The following is a 22,440-nucleotide window of genomic DNA, read 5'->3' as shown; positions in this document are numbered from 1 at the left end:
CACCTTTAGTGTTGGTGTTGGTTGCGAGCAAAAGCTGCGAACTCGACTAGCAACGTAGTTCTATTTTTTTTTTCAAGCCAAATGCCGGCATGGTGCCGGAATACTTTAAGCTATGAATACATCATGTGCATTTAAGTATATTTAAATCTGAGTAATGTAACCAAAGTTATTGTATAAATGTATTTAAGTAGAAAGTACAATATTTCTCTCTTTCTCTACAGTGACAGACATGGGAAGCACTCCAGAATACATTTGATCAGTTCCATTCCACCACTAAATGCATCCTCTTTAAAATGACCTGTCATTGTGTGTAATTGTGTTGTTGTGTTTTAAGGCAGAGGATCTGGGCAGTTATATAACAGTAATCCAGCTGTTGGTGGTCTGCTGTTGTGAAAAAAGACTGAAATCCCACATTGACTTTCATTATTCTACTCATTTTTGTTTTTATTAATTACATTTACAATTTTATAAATTAACATCTTTACATCATTTACATTTTATTGCTTTGTGGTAGATTACAGCAGATATTTTGTGTAGATGGTTAGAACTGAATTATTTTTAAACTCCATAGATGTTCAAGGGAGGCCTCTTAAAACATCTGGTTAGTTGTTGGGGGGTGAACAGATGCTACTTCCTGGTGACGAACAGCTGATTCTGTGTTACTACTTTGCAGTGAGCGCCTGTTGAATGTTTCTGTATCGCTGGAGTTCCTGGTCAGACACAGACGGATGGAAGTTGTCCAACGCGGAACAGAAATCGTCGACAGTGAGGAGGACAGGAGAGTCCTCTGAATCCAGACCTTTAGAGGACAGAGGGAGATAAAATGTCAAAGGAGAAGCTGCTCATCAGAACTTGCTTCTCAGAGCTTTGTTTAGATTTTCTTTTTTATCGTCACTGTGAAAAACAGTAGCTATTTAAATCCTCTGATCCCGAACGCTGTTTAAAGGGTGATTTCACCACCTTTGCTTTGAAGCTCTTATTATGGCCATTATAAAAATGATCTTGTTATTTTCAGAACAGTCTGAGCTATCCAGGTCTTCCATAAATTGATGTTATAGGTGAATATTTATATCAAATTAAAAACAATCACATTTGCAAAATATAAAATGTGAGACTGTATTTACCAACGCACCAAAATCCATTCCTACACTATAATTTTCCTGTTCCACAAGTGTTAGATACTAAAAATCACATATCATCATCATTGTTCACAAAATAAAGGCCGACGGAACACAACTGACAGAAGAAAAACCGAACACAATCAGACCAGAACTGCTATGATCAATATGATTTGTGGAAACTGTTATTTAAAAAAAAAACTAAAAAATTTAAACACCAATGTTGTTTCTCCATTTCACATACAGAAGCTACATTCATTTGTCAAAATATGAATATATTGCAATATTTGACAGCAGAAATCATGGCTAGAAGATGAACTAGGAATCAAATGGAGGTAAAACAGGGACCTTTACAGGGACTATAATATATCCCAAAACACTGATGCTCAAACTTGGTTTGAAAAAAAAGTGCTAAACAAAAACAAGATTTTTGCTTTAGTCATTTTTATGTATTTGTTTCTTACCGCTGTTGATGTGAGAGATCTTCCTCTTGATGGCAGCTGTCATGGCGTCTGAACACAGAGCGTACAGATCAGCACCAGTCATGTTGGCAGGGCAGCGATCCACCACCTCCTGCAGGTTCACAGCAGGGTCCAACCTGAACCTGGAGTCAAAGGTCCATTCATATTTTACAGTTCATCTCAGACAAAGACACACTAAGTTGTCTGTTCACACGCATACAGGAGTACGGGGTAATTAAGGTCTTCTGGAGTGACCTGGTTTCTGCCCCGTCACTTTCACACTGCCTAAAAAAGCAAAGTTGCTAATTAGGACTCATTATTTCCATTTTTCTTTTCAATTTTATGCAACAAATGATGTGTCTCAATATTACTTCAATCACAGTTTCACTACAGGAAGCCGACGTTTCTGTTCATGCATGTGATTGTACGATAAATCAGAAGTCTGAACCAACACTGTCCAAAGGTTTATGGATCCGACTTTCACTGCAGAGGCTCCAGCGTAGACTAACTGTAAACGTAGCATGATCCAGTAGCGGAGGCTGTTCTTACTTTCTGAGAATGGCCTGGAGAACCTGCAGCTGGGAGACTCGATCCTCATTGATTCCAACGTAAACCAGCTTGTCAAACCTGAGGAAAGACAGTCCAGGAGAGAGATCAGGACACAGTTGAACATTTTACCGTCACAGATCAGAGAGAAGTCTGTCAAAAAGCATCCACTAAACTTTACTTTTTCATCATATTACATATTTTCACTGTGGTTCTTACATAAATGAGGGGGTAAAGTGTGTGTTAACCTGCAACAGTAGGCATTTTGGCCCCTTGGAAGCAGTAAAACAAAGATTAAACTCCATACTGACACTTAAGGCAAGTTTATTTGTATCGCACAATTCATACACAAGGCAATCCAAGGTGCTTTACAATGGCAAAGAAATACATTCCTAAAAATTAAACTTAAGCCCTTATTATACTCCCTTGTGGACACAGACTCCACGGATGTGTAGTTGTTGTTATTATGCTATTTTCTAGTCCACTTGGACTCTAGCAGATAAGGGCAGGAACACTGGCCTCAAAATGACTTTGCCTGTTGATGAAAACAGATTCTGTCGAAAATGGTGACGCTGAATCAGACAAATATCTGTTGTTAAAACCAAAACTAGGAGCAAAATGGGCTAAAAAGCTCCAAATACAGTAGATAGTTGATAATGATTCTGTATATGCTCATCATTGCGCTACCTTTCACACTTCACACAGTCAGGGTATTTTTAAGTAAAAATGTTGGCTGAAGCTGCTTTAAAAACCCTATTTTCTCTTCTGAAGTAAAAATAAGAGTCTGTGTGCTCTGCATGGAATCACAATGTGATTGTAGGATGTGTGTGCGTGAAACTGTGTCTGACTTTCCTCTTTGGACAAAAAGGAAATCCATAGGAGGAAAGTCATTATAGACTTCGTATAGGCTAAGTTGTAGTTAGGGTATGTCTCTAAGAACTAATGTCAGTCAGCGTGATGTCCTCTCAAGTGGTGGAATCATGACTATGCGTGCATGTTTGAGATGTCTGACCTGCCAGGCCTCAGCAGAGATTGGTCCAGCAGGTCTGGGCGGTTTGTGGCTCCGATCACAAAAACTCCAACAGACGAGTGCAGAGCATCGAGCTCGGCCAGCAGCTGAGACACTACTCTGTAGAGAGATTCAATCAAACTTTACTGATGCTGCTGCAGATGCACACTGTACCATGTGTCTAGAACAGGTGTTACTGAGTGTTTCAAAATAAAAGCTCAGAGAAAGAGATATACACTACCGTTCAAAAGTTTGTGGTCATCTAGACAATTCCATGTTTTCCATGAAAACTCCCACTTTTCTCCATGTGCTAACATTACTGCACAAGGGTTTTCTAATCATCAATGAGCCTTTCAACACCATTAGCTAACACAATGTAGCATTAGAACACAGGAGTGATGGTTGCTGGAAATGTTCCTCTGTACCCCTATGGAGATATTCCATTAAAAATCAGCCATTTACCACATTAACAATGTCTACACTGGATTTATCATTCATTTATTGTTAAAAAATCAAAACAAAAAAAACAGTTTTTCTTTCAAAAATAAGGACATTTCTAAGTGACCCCAAACTTTTTGATGGTAGTGTACCTATAATACTACTATATAATAGTAAAGACAAAGAAGAGGTTATATGCAATACAAGAAAATAACATGAAACTAGAAGTGTAACAGATTGACGTTACCATAGTTCACACAACTGACAGCAGCTCAGCATCCAGACAGTTCCTGTTCAATCCACAGTCCCTAACAACTGACAGGTAATTGGTGCAGGTAAACACTCACCTATCCATCACTCCTCCTGAGTCTCCGCTGCGCCCCCTGCTGGGAGCCAGAGAGTCCAGCTCATCAAAGAAGACGACACAGGGAGCTGCTGAACGTGCTCTGCAGAATACTGAACACAACATCCAGATCAGTCTACACATGCAGAGGTAGAATCTTCTTTTTATTGGAATTACAGTGTAACTGATTTCAGCTGATGTAGCTCCTGATACGACGCTGCATCAGTAAGAGGTGAATTAAGTTTGAGCAGCACGTGGCTCCATGTAGAGTGAAGCAACTTCAGAAGCACAAAAAGCTGACTTTTGACAAAATATGAAAACTACGTGTTGCTTTATGTTTTTAGTGAATGAAACTCGCAAGACTCTCCTTTCGAGCTGATATTCATCTGTTGACCTTGATTAAGTTTTTTTTTTAGTGACATTTATCAAACTGTTTCTCCACTGAGGCACAAGAGAAACTGTAAGTTGAGCATTTGTAGCCACGACTCCACATAAATATCAAGCAAATCTGAAATAAACTTTGAAATAATTTAAAAAGAAAGTCTGAGTTAGGCTTGACTGCATTAACAACTCTGGAGGAAATAAACTGGGCAGTGTAGCATCGTCAGGAGTTGGTGGTATCAGCTACGTTACACATGACAATGAAAAAAATAGAGAGCAGTCTTCAGGAACTGTTTTCAGTCAGGAAAGTTGTAATTATTCCTTTATGTCCTTTGGTATTAGACATGGTTCATGCAAACACGAAACCGAAGACAACAAAAAACAACAAGTCATCTGAATTGAATGTACACTACAGCAGAACTATTTAAAAAAGAAAGTGCTTCTGTAACTGAATATGCACATTAAGTCTTTTAAAAAAAAAACCAAAACATTATGGAACCACTGCCAGGGCATCATTGTAAATGAGAAACTGTTCTCAACTGAGCTTACCTGGTAAAATAGAGAATATAAAAAACAAACAAAAAAAAACTGCTGACAGGTAGCTGTGTATATTTATTTATTTTATACTGCGTTAACATAAATAGTTTGATTGCCAAGTTGGGATTTGCTATTTGTATGCATTTCATGACCACTAGCCTCTGTGTGCTTACAACCCTTCTAGAGTGTAAGAGGCAAAATAACATTACGACAAAACTGCACCAGTTGCACAGACAGGGGACCTCCTTATGAAAGAGCTACTCAAAAAAAAAACCACAGCAGAACACCAGTACTGAGAATGCTGCAGTAGTCATTAAAGGAAACAGTTTAAAATGTGTATCCCCAGTCAATTTATTTTCAACCTGTGATAGTCTCACTGCTCATGTTTCCACTTTTTGCTGAAGTCTTTTATTCTAACTTGACTTTTAAAGAAAGGAAGGGCAACACAACCCTAATGATTCAAGCCAAAACCAGCAAAAAATTAAAAGTGACACAAACCTTCTCTGATGTTCTCTTCACTCTGACCGACATACATGTTGATGAGCTCTGGGCCTTTAACACTAACACACAGAGAGCAGAAGGGAGAAAATCCATGAATGTGTGTAACATTTTAGCTAGCTACATTTCAATACAACAAAAAGTTACAGAACTGGTGAATCTTGAAACTGTGCTTTGCTCTGCACTGCCCCCTGTTGGCAACTACATTATTTAACAGTCGCCAGAAAGCTGCTCACACATGCATCAACTTTGACGAACTTCAAGACGTGACAGCATATTTTTATCATAAGCCTTCTTTACAAACTTATTTACTATGTGTATTGGGTTTTTCCTTTGTAAAGCATTTTCACCATTCAGTAAAATGTGGAGACTGACCGTTCTGTTAGCTGCCGAGCTAAAAGGTTTGCTAACTCACTGTTAGGAAAGTGAGATTGTTTGGGGTCTTTTTTCTTCCTTCACATGTTTTAGTGATCAGACCTTCCCTACAATGATCATCATCAGTTACACAGACTTAATCCTCTCCGCCATGCTCGCTATCAGAGTTGCAAGAAACAGGATTTAGATCAGATTTTTCTCAGTGCCACACTTTTGATCAAACAATTTCCTTCGGGATTAACAAAGTTTTATATTATCTTCTACTCTGGGCAGCTGTGGCTCAGGTGGTAGAGCAGGTTCTCCAGTGATTGCAGCTCTGTTACAGTTTGGTGTGTGAATGGGTGAATGAGAAACACTGTAAAACACTTTGAGTACCACTAAGGTAGAAAGGTGCACTACTGATAGGTGCAGGCCATTTACCATTTACTCTTTTACTGAGATGCTCCAGTTGAGTTTTTTGCATCTGATCTGAACTGAGTCATTTAATACTATTTAATACCATTTTTCTAGATAATAAAAACCTTAAGTATGGTAGATTAGCTGTAGAACCTGGTTGGTACTGAACACTTAATGACCTTCGATCGCCCTGAAACCAAGTCATGATTACTTAGGACACATTTCTTACGCCCTAGTAGCCTATAAGACAACTGTCTTTACAGCCAGTATCATATATGTGAGGCTTGATACAGCAAGATCAGTGCAGGACTACTTTCTAGTGCACTCAGTTTATACTATCCATCCATCCATCATCTATATACAGCTTAATCCTCATTAGGGTCACCGGGCGGCTGAAGTTTATCCCAGCTGACTTAGGATGAAGACACCCTGGACAGGTCACCAGTCTATCACAGGGCTACATAGAGTGACAAACACCAGACAGAAAGATCAAATTGTGATTTCGATAATTGGTTAATCAGAATTAAGGTCAGAGTGATATTGTGAATTGCACTTAGGTTTCCAGCTTCAGCGGTTCACAAACTACCTCAGAAATATTCATCAAGTCACCAAGATTCAAAGAATTTGTAAAGAAATGCTGATGAATTTCAGAGTGAATGACACATTTTCTCAGAAATCTACATTTAACTCTTGAATATAAACCCTGCTGGGAGCACTCCATTGCATACATCCATAGTAGTTTGTATCTAGGTACCGTGTGTCTACAAACTATTGCCAGGCATGGCACTATTGAACTTGTATTGCAGACACACATTTTGGGCTGAAAGTGAACATCTGTGCCTTGTCTGCATGGAGCATTGTGTACTGGGTGGCTCAGAAGTTTCAACACTGACCTTACTGCTGTACAGTGAAGACCACCCACCTGAGGAAGGTCATGGAGCACTCAGTGGCCACAGCTTTGGCCAGCAGAGTCTTTCCTGTTCCTGGGGGTCCGTACAGCAGGACTCCGGTCCGGTTCAGACCCAGAGACAGCAGCTCAGGGCGTTGCAGAGGAAGCTGAACTGTGTCCAGAATATCTTTCTTCACGTGCTGCAGGCCTCCAACATCTTCCCAGCGCACATTAGGGATCTGCTCATGCACAGAGTTTAACCAGCTGCTGGGTTACAGCTACAAAGACCACAGGACTTCAATAACACAACTACGGCAGCTTCTTTTTGATTTATTCAGCTGTTTTTAATGCTGCCACTCTGCCAAATAATATGAGCATCTCTTTTAGAAAACAATAAAACTATTTTGTAACAAAATAGTTTTATTTTAATGAAATAAATAACTTTTTTGGCCATGTAGCAAATTACTGCATTTTTGTGCCTGAGGGATTCCAGAGAGCATAATGTTATTTACCACGTATCATGGTTACACATGTACAGACTGCTACTTTAGGTGGACTTTGACTACTAAAATCTGAAATCTGTCATTACAGTTTGCTTTAACAGCACAAATGTACAGCAGCTGTTTGACTCGAAGTGGCAGCTAATACTCTGGACTTTTGTTCACTCATTTTAAAGACTAAAAATGGTTACGATGAAAAAAGTGTCTCAACGTCATGAGAAAAAAAAGTCTTGTGAGCAGTGGTGACAGGTGCTTGGGAGGAGTAATCTCTTTCAGCTCTAGTTTGCTCTCTTTAGCTACTAAATGTTACAACTTGACTGTAAATCTAACTGTTAAACTAAAATCTTTAGAGGCTTGTTGCGCTGAGTCGTGTGTTGCCACCTTTGGGGCTCCGATGGCCTTGGACTGAGCATCCTGCAGGGTCTCCAAGGCAGACATGAAGTCCTGGTTCAGGATGGTCACACCGCTGGAGCACAGGTCCTCCTGCTGCCGACCCCCACTGCACAAACAACAGGATTTCACTGTGTTTGAATGATTTGTTTTACACACTATGATAACGTCCTTCAGTCTGGCAAACAGTAAGCAATATTCAGGGCTTTCTACATAAACTGAAAATTAATCTACCAACAAACTGGGAGACAAAAGCATGTGGACACTATACAATGCAGTAATTAAGACTATCGTATTATAGGACATACAAAAATGTGGACATAAATCCATCATTTCTGGTCATGCCATGAATATGATTTAACATGTTTGAAAAGTAGAAAAAATGGATGGATGGATTAAACAATTAAAACAATTACTTAAGTTCACTCAGATTTTTACTAAAATCCTCCCTTGAGTTTCTGAGCTACTGTAAAACTGGTAGTGACTGTTTGTTGATGTCAATTAAAAGACCTCATTAAGTACCAAAAAGCATCCACAATCTACAATCCAACTTTTACATTAGAGATTACAATGTCTCTTGACAGATCACATTTCACAGCAGAGACTTAAGAGCTTTTAATACTTTCAACTGCCTTTTTTGTTGTTTTAAAGGAAACCAAATTCAGTGTTTTCTGTCAATACATTGCTATTAAAGTGTGAAAATAATAAAATAATACAAGACTGTCTATGTACCTGTGACCTTTAAAAAAAAAAGTGTTAATATCAGTACATAGTCTCACCAGGTGTGGATCAGCCTCCTGCATGCAGCTCTACCAGCCTCGACCAGCAGAGCACTCAGATCCCCCAACACAAAACCCTGCAGAGTAGAAGAGGTGACAATAAAGCTGTGGAGGAATCAACTGGCTGTAAGCTTTTCATATTCACAGTGAAATTAAGCTGTTCAGTTTTGTAGAAAAGTACCTCTTCTACACTTCTCCTTCACTGCTGTTTCTGACCGCTAAGATTTGATTGTATTTCAGTTACTTGAACTATTAAAAATATATTAACTGCTAATTCAGAAGATGAGGGAACGCAGTTTAAGTGTCAGAAAATGCACTGCAGCTTTGTTGTTAGTGTTGGTATCCGCTAACAACACTAACAACAATAGTGACAGATTCTGTGTTACTTGATCTGTTCTTCAAATCTCCTATGTCCTCTGATAATGCAGCAAAAAGGGTTCTTATGTGGAAAAATCTGCATTCGATTCATTTTTAACAACTAATTAACTATTAATTGATAATACGGCCAAATGTACATTGATAAAATCTGTACATCTGCCTCCCTAGTTTGGTCTCAGTTTGCTGAGGGTTTGTTGTTGTACCACTTGAGAAGAAGTGGATGAGTCTGTCATGAAAAGTGTCGAAGCAGATTGAGCTAAAATTTTGACCAACCCTTCATTAAACCACTTGAACCCCCTGCCTTGCAGCTGTTAAAGGGTTTCTAATCAGAACCTCTAGATTTGTCCAAAGGTTTGTGTGTCACTAGGATTACACTTTAAATTCTGGTTAATTGCTGTCTTGCCTTGTCATTATTCTAGTATAGGAGAAAAAAGCTCTACAGATGTTTTTGTATTTCTGTAAATCAATCAGGTGAAGCTAAGCAAAGGAGGTGCTTTTGGTATTCCCTTAAAATAGAGATGGGTGAATTGTTTTTTGAAGGAACATTTGCACGCCAGGGAGGCAAGAACTCTGATTAAAGTTGTAAATTTCTGTAGTGAAGGAATTTAGAAAACAGTAATGTGTAGATAAAGGGGGAAGAGAGCCGTGTGAACAGCAGACTTATATCTGCACTCTAAATTCAGTGAGCTGACCAGATTAACTGCCGTCATTTTGTCCTGATGATCTTGCTAAAGGAAAAGTCCGGAGTTAATAAAACGATTACGTACTGCGGTAAGTTTGGCCAATCTCTCCAGGCTGACATCTCTCCCCAGGTGAAGGTCTCGGCTCAGGCTGGCCAGCATGGAGCGCCGCTGCTCTTCAGTGGGGCTCTCTAAGGCCACCTGGTGGACAAATGCTGCCACTACACCTGCAGACAGATCCCGAGGTCTGCAGACTGTTGCAACCACCACTACGCTGAAACACAAACGTGTTACATTTCCTCTAAACTTACTCAGGTCTAACAGGCTGCTGGTTTCATTACAAACGCAAACGCTCAGTGAGCAAGGACACAGACATCTGCTGGCTTTTACAGCTGTAACATCAAACTGAACATGGGTGGCTGACAGACCTCTATTAGGACAGAAATAAACTTTGATTGGTAGTCACTATCCACCATCAATCCAGCTGTGTGGCTGTTCATGTGGCAGAGCTGGACAGTTTTGTGTTTTTAGTCACTGGGCGAGAATGATAACACTTGACATGATAAAAGTAAGAGATATATTTGGCTGTGAAGTTCAGACTAAAACACATGACATTGTGTTTTCATCAGGATTTTTAATTGCTTTGGCAGTTCAGCAAGTCTTTCCTCCAAGAGACACAACACAGTTATCATATTCTAAGCCCCGAAAATAAAAGTAAAACATTGATCATCTTGTTATTGTGCAATGATCTGCTGAAAAACCTTGAGTTGTGGCTTTCGCGTGGATGTTACTTTGATATGGACCATCCACCTAGACACCGTTCTAGACCAAACACACGCCTCATAGCAACAGCACTCCCACATGGCAGCGGCTTCCCCCAGCAGACAAAACACCCCCAACATTACCAAAACCACTCAACAACAGTTTAAGCAACACAGCTAGCAGCCCAAGGCATTTACACAGCCTCCAAAACTCCCCACATCCCAATCTGATCCAGCACTTCCAGGATGCGCCAGAACAAGTTTAATCCATGGAAGTACCACCCTGCAACCCACAGGACCCAAAGGATCCACTGCCAAAGTCCTACAGGACCCTTCCAGTATCCCAGTATCCATGTACTAGTGGACCAGAGTTGTTCCGTGGCCTGAGGGGAGCCGACACAATAATAGGAAGCTGGTTTTATGTTGTGGCTGACTGGTGTATGTGCTGTTCTGTTCATTTATATTCATTTTGCATCCAAAAAAATATATAACTAATATGTAAAATACTGCAAAGTTGGACTAGTTGTATATGTCACTAGCTTTCAAATGGTAGAAACTTCTAGACACGTTCTTCCAAATGAAAGCAGCTCAGAGTCAGTCTTTACCAAGACCCACATTGTTTTTGCATAAGGCAGCCAGGCTGATACTCACCTGGTGGGGACACTTCTGAGCAGCTGGCAAAGTGCCACCTGGATCCTGCCGTCATCCTCAGCTGCACCTCGAGGTCGGATCAGGAGCTGCAGGTTCCTGAGCAGCAGGATGCAGGGCTGCAGGGAGTCGGCCCGCTGAAACACTGACGTCAGCTTCACCTCAGCGGCTGCAGGCGTGTCGGCGCACACGCTCACACAGTCCACCTACACACAGAAAACAACAAGAAACACACAATAACAGCAGCCGAACACACAAACAGACAATTGAGGAACATGTCAATAGCATCAGCAGGATGTATTTGAGCTGCAGAGTAAGAACATTCTACAACCAGAGGGAATGAAGATTGACATTATTCATGCATATTTAATTGTACACATAATAATATGGTTATACATGTTCAACAGCTGTCATACCTTCAGCAGGTGAAGGTTCAGTCTGCGACTCACTGCTCTGACCACCGTCATTTTTCCACTTCCTGCATGACCATGGAGGAGGATGGTGCAACCAGACAAAGAGCTGCTACAACCAGACACAACACTCATCGCTCATTACATGTCCCATCATGCCAGGACATGACAGGAAAGTCAGAAAGTGAGTTACCTGTGCTGCAGGTGAGGCTGGATGATGCTGCTGATGAAGTTGCCTGTTTTCTTGAGGCCCGGAGGAGACAGACTGTTCCACAGCGATGCTCCCTCCACAGGGCAGCAGGGGACGGAGCTGTTTACTGGCCCTCCCTGAGCAGATAGAAACAAACATCCACTGCTTCTGCTGTCAGAGCCTCAACAATGACTGACCAACTGACACTCGTCTTTTCCCCACATCACCCCAGTCCCATCCTGTCTTCACTGGCTCCCCATCAAATCCTGTGTTCATTTTAAAATACTGGTGCTAACTCAGTCTTTGTGTAGTCAAACACCCGGTATACTGCCGAGCTCCTTCACCCGTACGCCTCAAATAGGTTTAGATCACGGCAACAAAAATGACAAAAAAACCCCCATTTTTATTCAGACAGGATGTTGGTTGGCCTGTAGTTGCGCTATTTTATTTATTGTTTTTGTTGATGTTTGTTTTGCTGCACTATACTTTAGCTGTTACTCCTCTAGTTGTAACATTTTATTGTCTTTATTATTATTATTTTTGTTTTATTATGGTTGTAAAGCACTTTGTGATTTTGCATCTGTGAAAGGCACTATATATATACATTATATTTACTTGTTAACCCTTACTAAGGTGGCACATTACTTACAATAAGATTATATCTTGATTCAGTCCTAAAATCTCATGCGAGCTATCTTTGTTTTAGTGGGCAAAACACTTGCATCAAAACAAATGTTTCTAATTTCTTTGTGACCTGCATCAACAGTCATATTCAGTCACAACCCACAAAGAACCACAAAATGACCATCAAGAGACTAAAAACAAACACAAAATGATGCAATAAAAGAAAACGCAAAAAATGACCCAAAGAGTTATAAATGAACACAGATGTAAAACACAGACAGAAGAAAACCCCTACAAAAATAATCAAGAACCAAAAAGAAACACTCAATGTCACAAAAGTAAAATGACTACAAGACACCAAATATTCTTACAAAGAGATGCCAAACAAGCAGATGATGGACGGAACCAATTACAAAATAAACAATTCACTCGATAATTTAAGGTTTTGCTCAAACCAACACTATTATGAGACAGTAAACCTCTGAGCTACTGTCTCCAATGGCCAAAAGTTGTGAGTAATGTTACTAAGACTTCTGTCAATACATTTTTGGACTTTTCAGGGCCTTTCTAGACTTTTCAAGACTTACAGATACCCGTTTTTCATGAGCTACCTTTACCTGAGTCATACTGCAAACATTCTGAGGTCAGAGTCAACGTTTACCATGTAGAGTGAGGTGTGCAGTCTGTCAGCCAAAACAGCTCCTCCCCCTCTTCCTCCTCCTCCTTCTTCTTCTCTCTTTGAAGAATGGCTCACCTTCTGCACTTTGAAGAAAAGCACTGGACACCTGACAGAGGTCAAAGGTCACAGAGTCTCGTCACTGAGCAGTATCAACACTAACAGACAAACAGATAGATTCATTTACTGAATAACACGCATGCACAGGGAGAACATGCAAACTCCATGTAGAAAGTACTGTGGATCTTCCAGTTGTGAGGCGACAGAGCTAACCATCAGGCCACTGTGCAGCCCAGAATTATATCTATTTATGAAATCATTTTCAAGGCGTCTTGACTTTACTTTTAATGTGTAATGCTCTGGCTTCACCGAACATGCAAAATGTGGCAGATTGTTTGTGTAGCAGATGTGCTGTGGATTAATCTGGACTTTTTATTGTCCACACCTCTGTAGGATTGTAGTAACACAGCCGCTGACACCTCACTTTAAAAATATAAAATGAAGACTGGCCCATTTTTAGATTGGCAGTGAGGATCAGCACCACTTGCCTGCTACACACAAACCCGGTGTAGTCGCTTTCACTGAGTAAAAAGGAAGCGTGGTGTTGCGGCATCCTACGCCAGCAGTCCACATACAATAAGCATTCGGTGTAGCCATGGAGTAAGACTTGTGTGGACAGCATTGTACTTCTGCTGACTGATGTCTGGTACCTGTGGATTCCCTCAGAGTTGTTTTCAAGCAGGTCTGGATGGTTTTCAGCCGGAACTGTCAGGACATCTCCCTGTGAAACCAGTCTGCAGGACGTCAGAACAAACTGGTTACACTTTTTTCTGAATTCACAAGTACATTTGTAAGACAGTTTTACAGAAAAGGTCTGAAGCTGACCACCAACATGCAGACAAGAGACCAAAGTGGTGGACTGAGAGACCTGAGACCACCTGGGACTCAGAGGGCATCAGCTGACCTGGGTGTGCTGAAGTGTTCAGCCAACAGGTTGTCGTAGAAGCTGAGGTTGCTGTATAGTGGAGAAACAACCAGTTGGATGTGAAGCTCGCTGGCAAACGATGGAGAAGCTAAGCGACTGTCAGAGCGACAATCACTGGGTTCTGGAGGAGACGGTTTCCACCTCTGAGACAAAACAACAAGGGGCAGCTCAGCAAAGCAATGATGGACGAACGCAATCAAAAAACATTACGTCTCTTCTTGTGGTATCCTCCTGTGCGGACTGCTTCTGTTTATTTGTAGGATTTGTGACACGTCTCTAAGACTGTCATTTTGGATGCTCACAGCAATAAAAAATATATACATCTAAATTATTTAGCAGCAGCCTTTTTGCCCACAGGCAGCTTCCAAGTTCCTCTGGAAAATCCACTGAACACACTGAAGACTGTATCTAAGAGACTATTTCTACACTACAAAGCAGTTCTTGAAAACCAGCTGCAGTGATGAGATCATAACAGACATTGTAACCTTAAGTCTACAAAAAAACAAATAAAATTACAAATTGGAATATTTTATAGGACAGAAGAGGGTCTGTACTTAGTAACCAGCTACATTCTCCTCCAGCATAGCATGGAATGTTGGATAAAGATGGAAATGTGATATAGTGTGTAGCTCAGACATTAAATGAGCTAAATATAAGTTGATTAGTCGACTTGCTGACAAGTTAACAATTCTATGAATAAAAAAAAAAATGCCACAAACTTGCTGGTAGCAGCTTCTTAAAAGTGGCCATCATATTCTGGTCTCTGACTTGTACTCTTGTAAATTAAATGTCTCGGGATTTCAAATTGTTGGAACAAGAACATCTGGATCGCTGAGAAATTGGAATGGTTATTCTTCAACAACGGTATAATTTTCAATGTGTAAAATTCTTAGTTGTTCAAATGATGAAGAGAATAGTTATTGGCTGAGTCGCTAAATGTTATTATAACTGACAGGAGTGACAGTCTCAAAAAACAAGACAACTTTGATTACAATCAAAGTATGTTTCTTTAAACAAAAAGCAGTCGTATGGTTACGAGCCTCCCTCTGCAACTCAACATTGAAGCACTTTGCAGGGAAACACAGAGAGGGAATTTCATACCAGAAATACTGCAGTGCTAGAAGATATTTGCCTGATTTCTCATGCTACATATTCAAATGAACTTCTGAATAGACGTTTACTCAAAAGAAATGGTCTGTTTCCATCGTCATTTCTATTGGAACCATGAAAGATGTCGCTCGTGCATATCTATTTGTTCATGTGATGGCATCAGCTCTGACTTGTGTCATGTTGAATGAAACACGAAAATGTCGCTAGTTAGACAGCTGCCATGACTATGGAAAAGTGATGCTTATTTAGACATGAAGCCAACCGACTATATTATTAGAAAGGAGTGCATGTGTGAAGGGGGCTTGATTATACAGATCTTGTTGATTTTTTGCATCACTTTGCACGTTTTGATTGTGATGATGATTGTTTTGCATCCCCCTTGTCCTGTAGATTACTTTGTGATCTATTGTGTCTACTTGTGGTCATTTGGTGTCTCTATTTGGGACATCTTGCAGGTAAAGCCCAGGACCTCCAAGTAGGCCCATCCAGTAATCCATTCATGCCTGTAATACTAACAATGGGCCTTAAAATCCAGCATCACTTGATTTCTAATTTAAAGGACCATAAAGCGTTGTGCTGTAACTAGACTGTGAAAGGTGACTGTTGAACTGCAGCTACAGTGTGAATTCAGTGTGTTGAAGAACCTTTATCCTTAGCGTGCAGCTGTTTGCAGGGATCACTTCTCCCTCGGTCATGTTAAACCACAGAGTCGCTGATATAAAACCCACATCATGGTGAATCAGTAGGTCTGGACTCTGAGTCAGATCCACCACCACCACAGAGACCAGCCGCTCTCTGCAGAAGCCTCCCCTGTAATCAGACTCTCCTGTGGGTGGTCTGAATGACCCTGCAGGCCTCGACAGCCTCACCCACTCCTGGTTGAACAGCCCCAGTCTGAGAAGCAGCAGCTTGCTCACAAACACACAGTTGTCTAGGTCCACTGCTGTTCCCTGTTCACCTCTGATCCCAAGCCATCGTCGAGTGTCAACAATTCTGATGTCCAGCCTGCACTCCAGTGCCTGCAGGACACCTGACAACCCTGAGCCCAGCAGCCTTCTGTTGTCAAGAAGAGATCGTCCACTGCAAAGGCTTTCAGCGTAGTGAGCGAAGTCCGACACGCACAGTGGGAGCGGTCTGCAGGACGAAGGGGCACCTGGAGGGTCCAGCGAATCCGAGAAGTCTGTCAGAACCAAAGAGGTGTCGGCCGTGATTCTTCCCTGTGTGACGGGACTACACTCCAAAACCAGCAGCTCCGACAGCTGAAGCTGCACCTGACCACAGATAAGGAAAACACTTGACACAGAAGCAGACATGATGTGTTCTGTTGTCAGGATGAACTACGTGAGGACACACATGTATAATTAACCGGCAAGCATTTTAATGATCCATCTGAGAAAATAATGTGCAAAAATTGTTGAATGCCTGGACGAAACACAAAAATACATTTTAAAACACTACTATGGATTCTGTAAAATTCTGTTGGATGAATAAAAAATAAAAGAAATAATAACTAGAAGATTAACTGACAAAAGAATAAAGAAAATTAGTTGCAGCCCTGTTTAAGAAGCAGGAAAAAACTACTTCTGGTTGTAGAAGTTGACAACTGATGTCATTATTAATTGTTAAATAATGAATTAAACCAAGACTGATTTAACACATTTTACATTAACCATTATATAAAGAGATTTAGTTTCACTTATTGAACCTAACTGTCAGTGTGGATCCTAATTGGTTGTTTTCTTTGTAAACAACTAATACAAATAGGGTTCTTAATAGAAAAAAAATATTAAAATAATGATATGAGTGTGTACACTGGGAACCGCACAGTAGAGCATTATATGTCATACATATTGTTACACTTCTCTCAGTACGAAATACAGACATTCTGTGAATGATGACGATTCTGGACTCTTAAAATACCTTGTGCAATATTAATATTTCTTATACGTACCTAGAACATGTGTTACAAAGGTATTTTTCTACTTTATATAAAAATCTGTGCAATATAGATAAATTGTGCAACACTAATACTGATGCCAATATTTTCATTTATGTAAGAATTTGTCATTTCTATTTAGTGCTTGTGTAAATCTTGTACTTCATTTCCTTAATGTTTGCTCTGTCTTTGCTGCTGGAACACAGTAAATTTCCCCATTGTGGGATTAATAAAGCTCATCTTACATTATATATCATAATTAATTTGACATTGAGAGCATACTGATCCTTGAAAAACTTCACGCAAAAACCATAATTAATTTCTTCTTCTAACCTCTTTCTAGTTTGTAAAGTAAATTTAAATCTATGATGAAACTGCTTTTACACTCTAATATCAATATGTTTACATTTACAAGAAACTAGGTTACCGTGTGTGGATATTTAATCATTTTAACGAGAAATACTAGTCCAGCGTTCTTGGCAGTTATACTTTGGATGGTTTTAGGGTTTCACCTTATAGAATGGACATTTGTCAGTGTTATTAAGAATGACTGGAGCAATATTCAGCAACATGCAGCTGAGAACACTGACCCTGGTTATCAAGAAAAAGGCGTATTCAGTTGGTGACCCTCACCTGTCCCGGGTCCTCTCCCAGCAGCGGGTGTCGGGGCAGCAGCAGCGGGTCTCCTTGCCGGGCCAGCAGCCACTGTCCCGGGCGGCAGAGCTCCAGCAGCCCGCCGGTGAACTGCTCCGCTCCGGCCCAGCGGAGGCTTTGCCTGCTGCGGGCTCCCAGTACTACTCTGTTTAGGCTTACCGGCACCAAAACCCGGACGGTACCGGTGCTGCCCAGCCGCTGGAGACCATAGTGCCGATGGAAGAAGCGGCTAGTGAACAGTCGGAGCCGCTGTCCGGACACGGTGTCGGCTCTGAGGCTGCTTCCTCCTCCGCAGTCCGCTGAATCCTCCTCGGTGGCCGGGTGAACGAGCAGTAAAATGTCCGTCCGCCCGGAGCCCTGAAGCCGCTGTGGGGTGAAGAGGACGGTCGGCGGGTCCGAGTCATTCTGGAAAAGGGAATCCCAGTAAGATCTTGGTACCAAAACATCCAGAGGACTCAGGTGTGAAGGAAAACTGTCCGAACTACTCAACTCCACCTGAACCGCCATCTTGCATCTTCTTCGCCGCTGCAGTTGCTGGATGTTTTCCTTCATCGTCGCCCCCTAGTGGACGATTAGAAGAACTACATAACAGACGTCCTTCATCTGGTCACAGCTTTACTGGAGATGTTTGCTGTAACATTTTGGCTGTCGACATACATTTATTCGACTAACAAAGTCAAAAAGGTAGGAAGTGGCTTAAGGTCTGATGAAAAAATAGCACACCTTTTGTTAGAGATACCTTCTAGTGTCACATGTCAGCTCCTTCATTCCATTCCCCGTGGCCATTCACAATTCTTCTTTTGTTACTGTCTGTCAGACCTCCCTCTTACCTTTTGCTGTCACACCTGTGCTCTTTGCAGCTGTTTGCCAGACCTCTCATCTCTTACCTTTTGCTGTCCACCAGACTTCTTGATTCAATGATCTTTCATTCTTTGTTCTATTACCCTCTGTCACTGATTAGCAACCATATGCAAATTAACCACTTTTCACCCATGTCTTTACATACAGCTCCCTCCCTACTCTCTGATCATCCCTATAAATTTGGTACTCTGCAAATGTTCTGGGTGGGCTTCCCTTCACAGACTCATGCTCTGTGTTGGTAAGCCCACCGTATGCCGGAATACTAATAAACACCCCACTACAGCAAACTTCGAAGAACTAAAAGTGAAATTTCTTCAACGGGTCCCAAAGTCTTAAGTCACTTACTACTGTGTAAACCTACATTTTCTTCACAAAAAGCTGGTTTGTAGATAAAGTCTCCTTTGAAGTGGGTTTCTCATGCTTGTATGTATAGGTAGATCAGCAGTGGCTAACTATATATAAAAAAAGAGGTCAAAGGTCACTTTTACAAAAATGCTGTATTTCTTCAAAAGGGTGGAAGGTAGGTTGTGACAAAGTGGGTGAGAACTCTCATTTCACCTCACCACTTGTCCCTTAATACTTTGATCTTATACATTACACAATACAAACCATCCTTCTGTGTATTTGGCTTTAATTTAACCATGTTAGTGTAACATTGTAGCACTTACTATCCCGGGTTTGTTTGTGTTAATTTGTTGCAGTTTACATCCATGGGTTAGAGGAAAACACACAGCCATAATTAGTTTCAGTTTCCTTTATTAAGTTACAGGTTAAATGTTGTTGAATTGTTTGTTCCTTTGTTCATACTTACCTTTCTTTGTTCCTTTGTTCTGGTTCACCGTGCAGGAGTAGTGTTTGGGAGGAGGCCGGCCCAGCACCTCCTGAATTTATGGTGTTGCTGATGTCAGCGTGACATCACTGGACCAGACCAAGTGGAGGGTTTTTTTTTTCTGTGAATTATTGTTTCTTTTGTATTAAAAGCATTAAGCAGTAATGCTTTTACATATACACTTGCAGGAAGACCTTTATAAATTCCGATGGGTTTGTAGTGTGTATGGTTATGCTGTTCACTGAGTTGTTTGCGTCTAGGTTAAACAGTAGATCACTGTGCTGCATCATGGTAGAACTCGAGTGAATAGGTGTGAATTGAAAGCCCTATATAAGGAGCTAAGATTTGGCTGCCTCAGGGAGAGAGGTGAGGCTGTGCTGCCACAATGTGAGTTTTTTTTTTTTGTTGAAGTAGCTACAAGATTATTTTGAAATTATTTTTCTTTGTAAAGTTTTTGTATTGTTTTGTAACTTTAATTTTTGCATTAATGGAGAAGCACTGTAAAATAAAATCTGCACCTCTTTGGCACTCAAGAAGTCTGCTGAGTCTGTCTGCCTACCACCTTCCTTGACTATTCTGACCAGGCTACATTACAAATGGTGGCAGTGGTGGCTCCAGGCCAGTAGGAGACAACAATGCAGAAATCCGTGAGATCAAAGAAGCAGCAAGTGACAATGGACAGTGCAAGAGAACAAGCACCAGAGGATCTAGAACCTCAAGGGGCAGCTGGTGAGCAATCTACTGAGCCACATGACCTAAATGAGCTTTCAAACCTATTAAAAGGCCTGATGCAACAACAAGCTGAACGAGACACAAAATGGGAGCAGGACAGACAACGCCAGGAAGACCGCTGGAGAAGAGTCCAGCACCAATTCACCCAGCTCCAGATGGAGGTACAATCGGAACGCCAGGAATCCCAGAGGTTGATGGAAGGTGCAGCAGCTGGACCTGGAAGTTTTCAGTCTAGTGCAGAGCAGCCTGCAGACCAGCCTGTTCGGGAGGGACGAGACCCCTTGGAAACATCTTCAACAGGCCATTCTTTTAATCCAGTGCGGGCCCTGGGGTGGAAAGGTCCGAAAATGCAGCCATATCATGAGGAAGAAGACATTGAGCATTATCTCACAACTTTTGAAAGAATTGCCACAGCATGCCAATGGCCAAGAGTGGAGTGGGCATTACATCTGGCTCCGCTACTCAATGGTAAGGCACGTGCTGCATATGTAGCTATGGACATTGATGAGACTATGGACTATGTAAAGGTGAAAAATGCCATCCTTGAAAAATTTGAAATAAGCACAGAGACTTACAGATTAAGGTTCCGTTGTACTACAAGAGAGGAGGAAGAAACCCCCAAAGAGTTACAAACACGCCTGAAAGACAAGTGTAGGACAAGTGGATGGTGCCAAGAGAAAAAACAAAGGAGCAAGTTGGAGATGCTATTGTGATGGAGCAGTTCTTGAGAGTCTTGAATCCAGATCTTCGCACCTGGGTTAAAGAGCGTAATCCAAATTCTTCAAGACAAGCAGCAGAGATGGCTGAAGCATTCCTTGCAGCCCGGCGCCCACTAAAGAGTCAACACTCCTCGAACAACCCCAGTCCCTTCGTTAGTGAGTAAGACTGTGGGAGGGAATGGGCAAAGATTCAGAAACTTAAAACAAGGTTCCCCAAGTACAACTAGCAGTCGAGTTAGGGAATTTAAGCAGAGAGGTCCCCTATTGTGTCATTCCTGTGGTCAATCAGGCCACTTTAAGGCAGACTGTCCAGGGCAATCAACCAGTAAAACATATTTGTGCTGCTCAGCAGAGTTTGTGAATAATCAGGGAAATGGAGAGGAGATTCTAGCATCCCCTAGGGATCATGAGCGCACTACTTGTGTTTTTATTGGAGAAAAGCCTTGTGTTGCTCTGTTGGATTCAGGTAGTAGCCGTCCCCTTGTCAGGCAGGATTGTCTCCCTAGAGATTTCACATATAGTGGTAAAGTGAAGGTTTGGTGTGTTCACGGTGATAATGTAGACTACCCCTTAGCTAATCTGAATATTACAGTTGAGGGTCAACAGTATTTACTGTCAGTGGGAGTAATGAGCAAACTTCCTTACCAGGTTGTGTTAGGCTGGGATCTTCCCATCCTTCGAGAGCTGATATCAAAGGGGGAGGAAAAGGATATCTGTGTTCCATGTGAGGATATGATGGCAGTTACCAGGTCTAGACACAGGAAGCACCAATCAGAGACAGGTCTAGGCTGGAATGAGTTACCGTTTGCAGGGTGTGATGTTCCTGAGGTTAAGGGAGCCCGTCAGTTTTGTGCAAAGAAGAGCAGAGTACAGAGGAGACAGGATAAAGTGAGGGGGACAAGGATTACTGAATCAGTTCCAGAACCAGACAGTGTTGACCTAATGGTTGTTCCTAGCGATATAGTTCAGCTTCAAAGGCAGGACCCATCGTTAACACCCCTATTTGCAAAGTGTGTCCCTAGTTCAACTGAGGTCACTGAGAATGTCAGGGAGATATTTCTCCTAAAAGATGAGCAATTGTATCATCGCAGTAAGGTGGGAGATCAGTTGGTTGTACCTGAAAGCTTAAGGCCTGTTGTCTTGCAGCTAGCACACTCTGTACCTTGGTCAGGTCATTTAGGACAACTTAAGACCTTTTCCAGGATGTTAACTCGTTTTTACTGGCCACAACAATTTGCTGACACAGTTCAGTTTTGTAAATCATGTCCACAATGCCAGTTAACAGCTCCAGGAAAGAAAAGTGACAGGGCTCCACTTATTACCATGCCAGTTATAGACACCCCCTTTTCTCGCATCGCCATGGATATTGTAGGCCCACTGGAGAGAAGTAGTGCAGGCCACAGGTATATTTTAGTAGTGTGTGACTATGCTACAAGATATCCTGAAGCATTTCCCCTAAGAAAGGTCAAGGCCCGTCAGATTGCAAACTGCCTTATACAAGTGTTCTCGAGGGTGGGGATTCCCAAAGAAATCATCACTGATCAGGGTTCTAATTTCACATCTAATCTCCTGACGGAAGTCTACAAA

At 41.5% G+C, this 22,440-nt stretch overlaps 1 protein-coding gene across 3 annotated transcripts; it reads right to left on the bottom strand.

Moving 5' to 3' along the window:
• Positions 1–413: 413 nt before the first annotated feature.
• Positions 414–18,245, bottom strand: pex6 (peroxisomal biogenesis factor 6). Of its 3 annotated transcripts, none has more exons than XM_023287923.3 (18): positions 17,692–18,245; positions 15,767–16,393; positions 13,992–14,155; positions 13,738–13,821; positions 13,013–13,136; positions 11,731–11,864; positions 11,544–11,649; positions 11,131–11,333; positions 9,806–9,992; positions 8,661–8,737; positions 7,873–7,990; positions 7,025–7,230; positions 5,332–5,393; positions 3,920–4,028; positions 3,138–3,254; positions 2,129–2,206; positions 1,583–1,722; positions 414–799 (listed from the first exon to the last, which is right to left on the bottom strand). In XM_023287923.3, the coding sequence occupies exons 1-18, from the start codon at positions 18,217–18,219 to the stop codon at positions 663–665; spliced, it is 3,201 nt and encodes a 1,066-aa protein (XP_023143691.3). In that variant the 5' UTR covers positions 18,220–18,245; the 3' UTR covers positions 414–662. The 3 variants fall into 3 exon arrangements, with proteins under 3 accessions (XP_023143691.3, XP_023143692.3, XP_035812040.2); XM_023287924.3 differs by having other exon boundaries at positions 11,544–11,646; XM_035956147.2 differs by having other exon boundaries at positions 15,851–16,393.
• Between the last annotated feature and the right edge of the window lie 4,195 nt (positions 18,246–22,440).

This window comes from Amphiprion ocellaris, chromosome 4, assembly GCF_022539595.1.
Source record: "Amphiprion ocellaris isolate individual 3 ecotype Okinawa chromosome 4, ASM2253959v1, whole genome shotgun sequence".
In the NCBI taxonomy this organism is placed as follows: domain Eukaryota; kingdom Metazoa; phylum Chordata; class Actinopteri; family Pomacentridae; genus Amphiprion; species Amphiprion ocellaris.
This window is presented reverse-complemented; position numbering and strand designations above follow the sequence as displayed.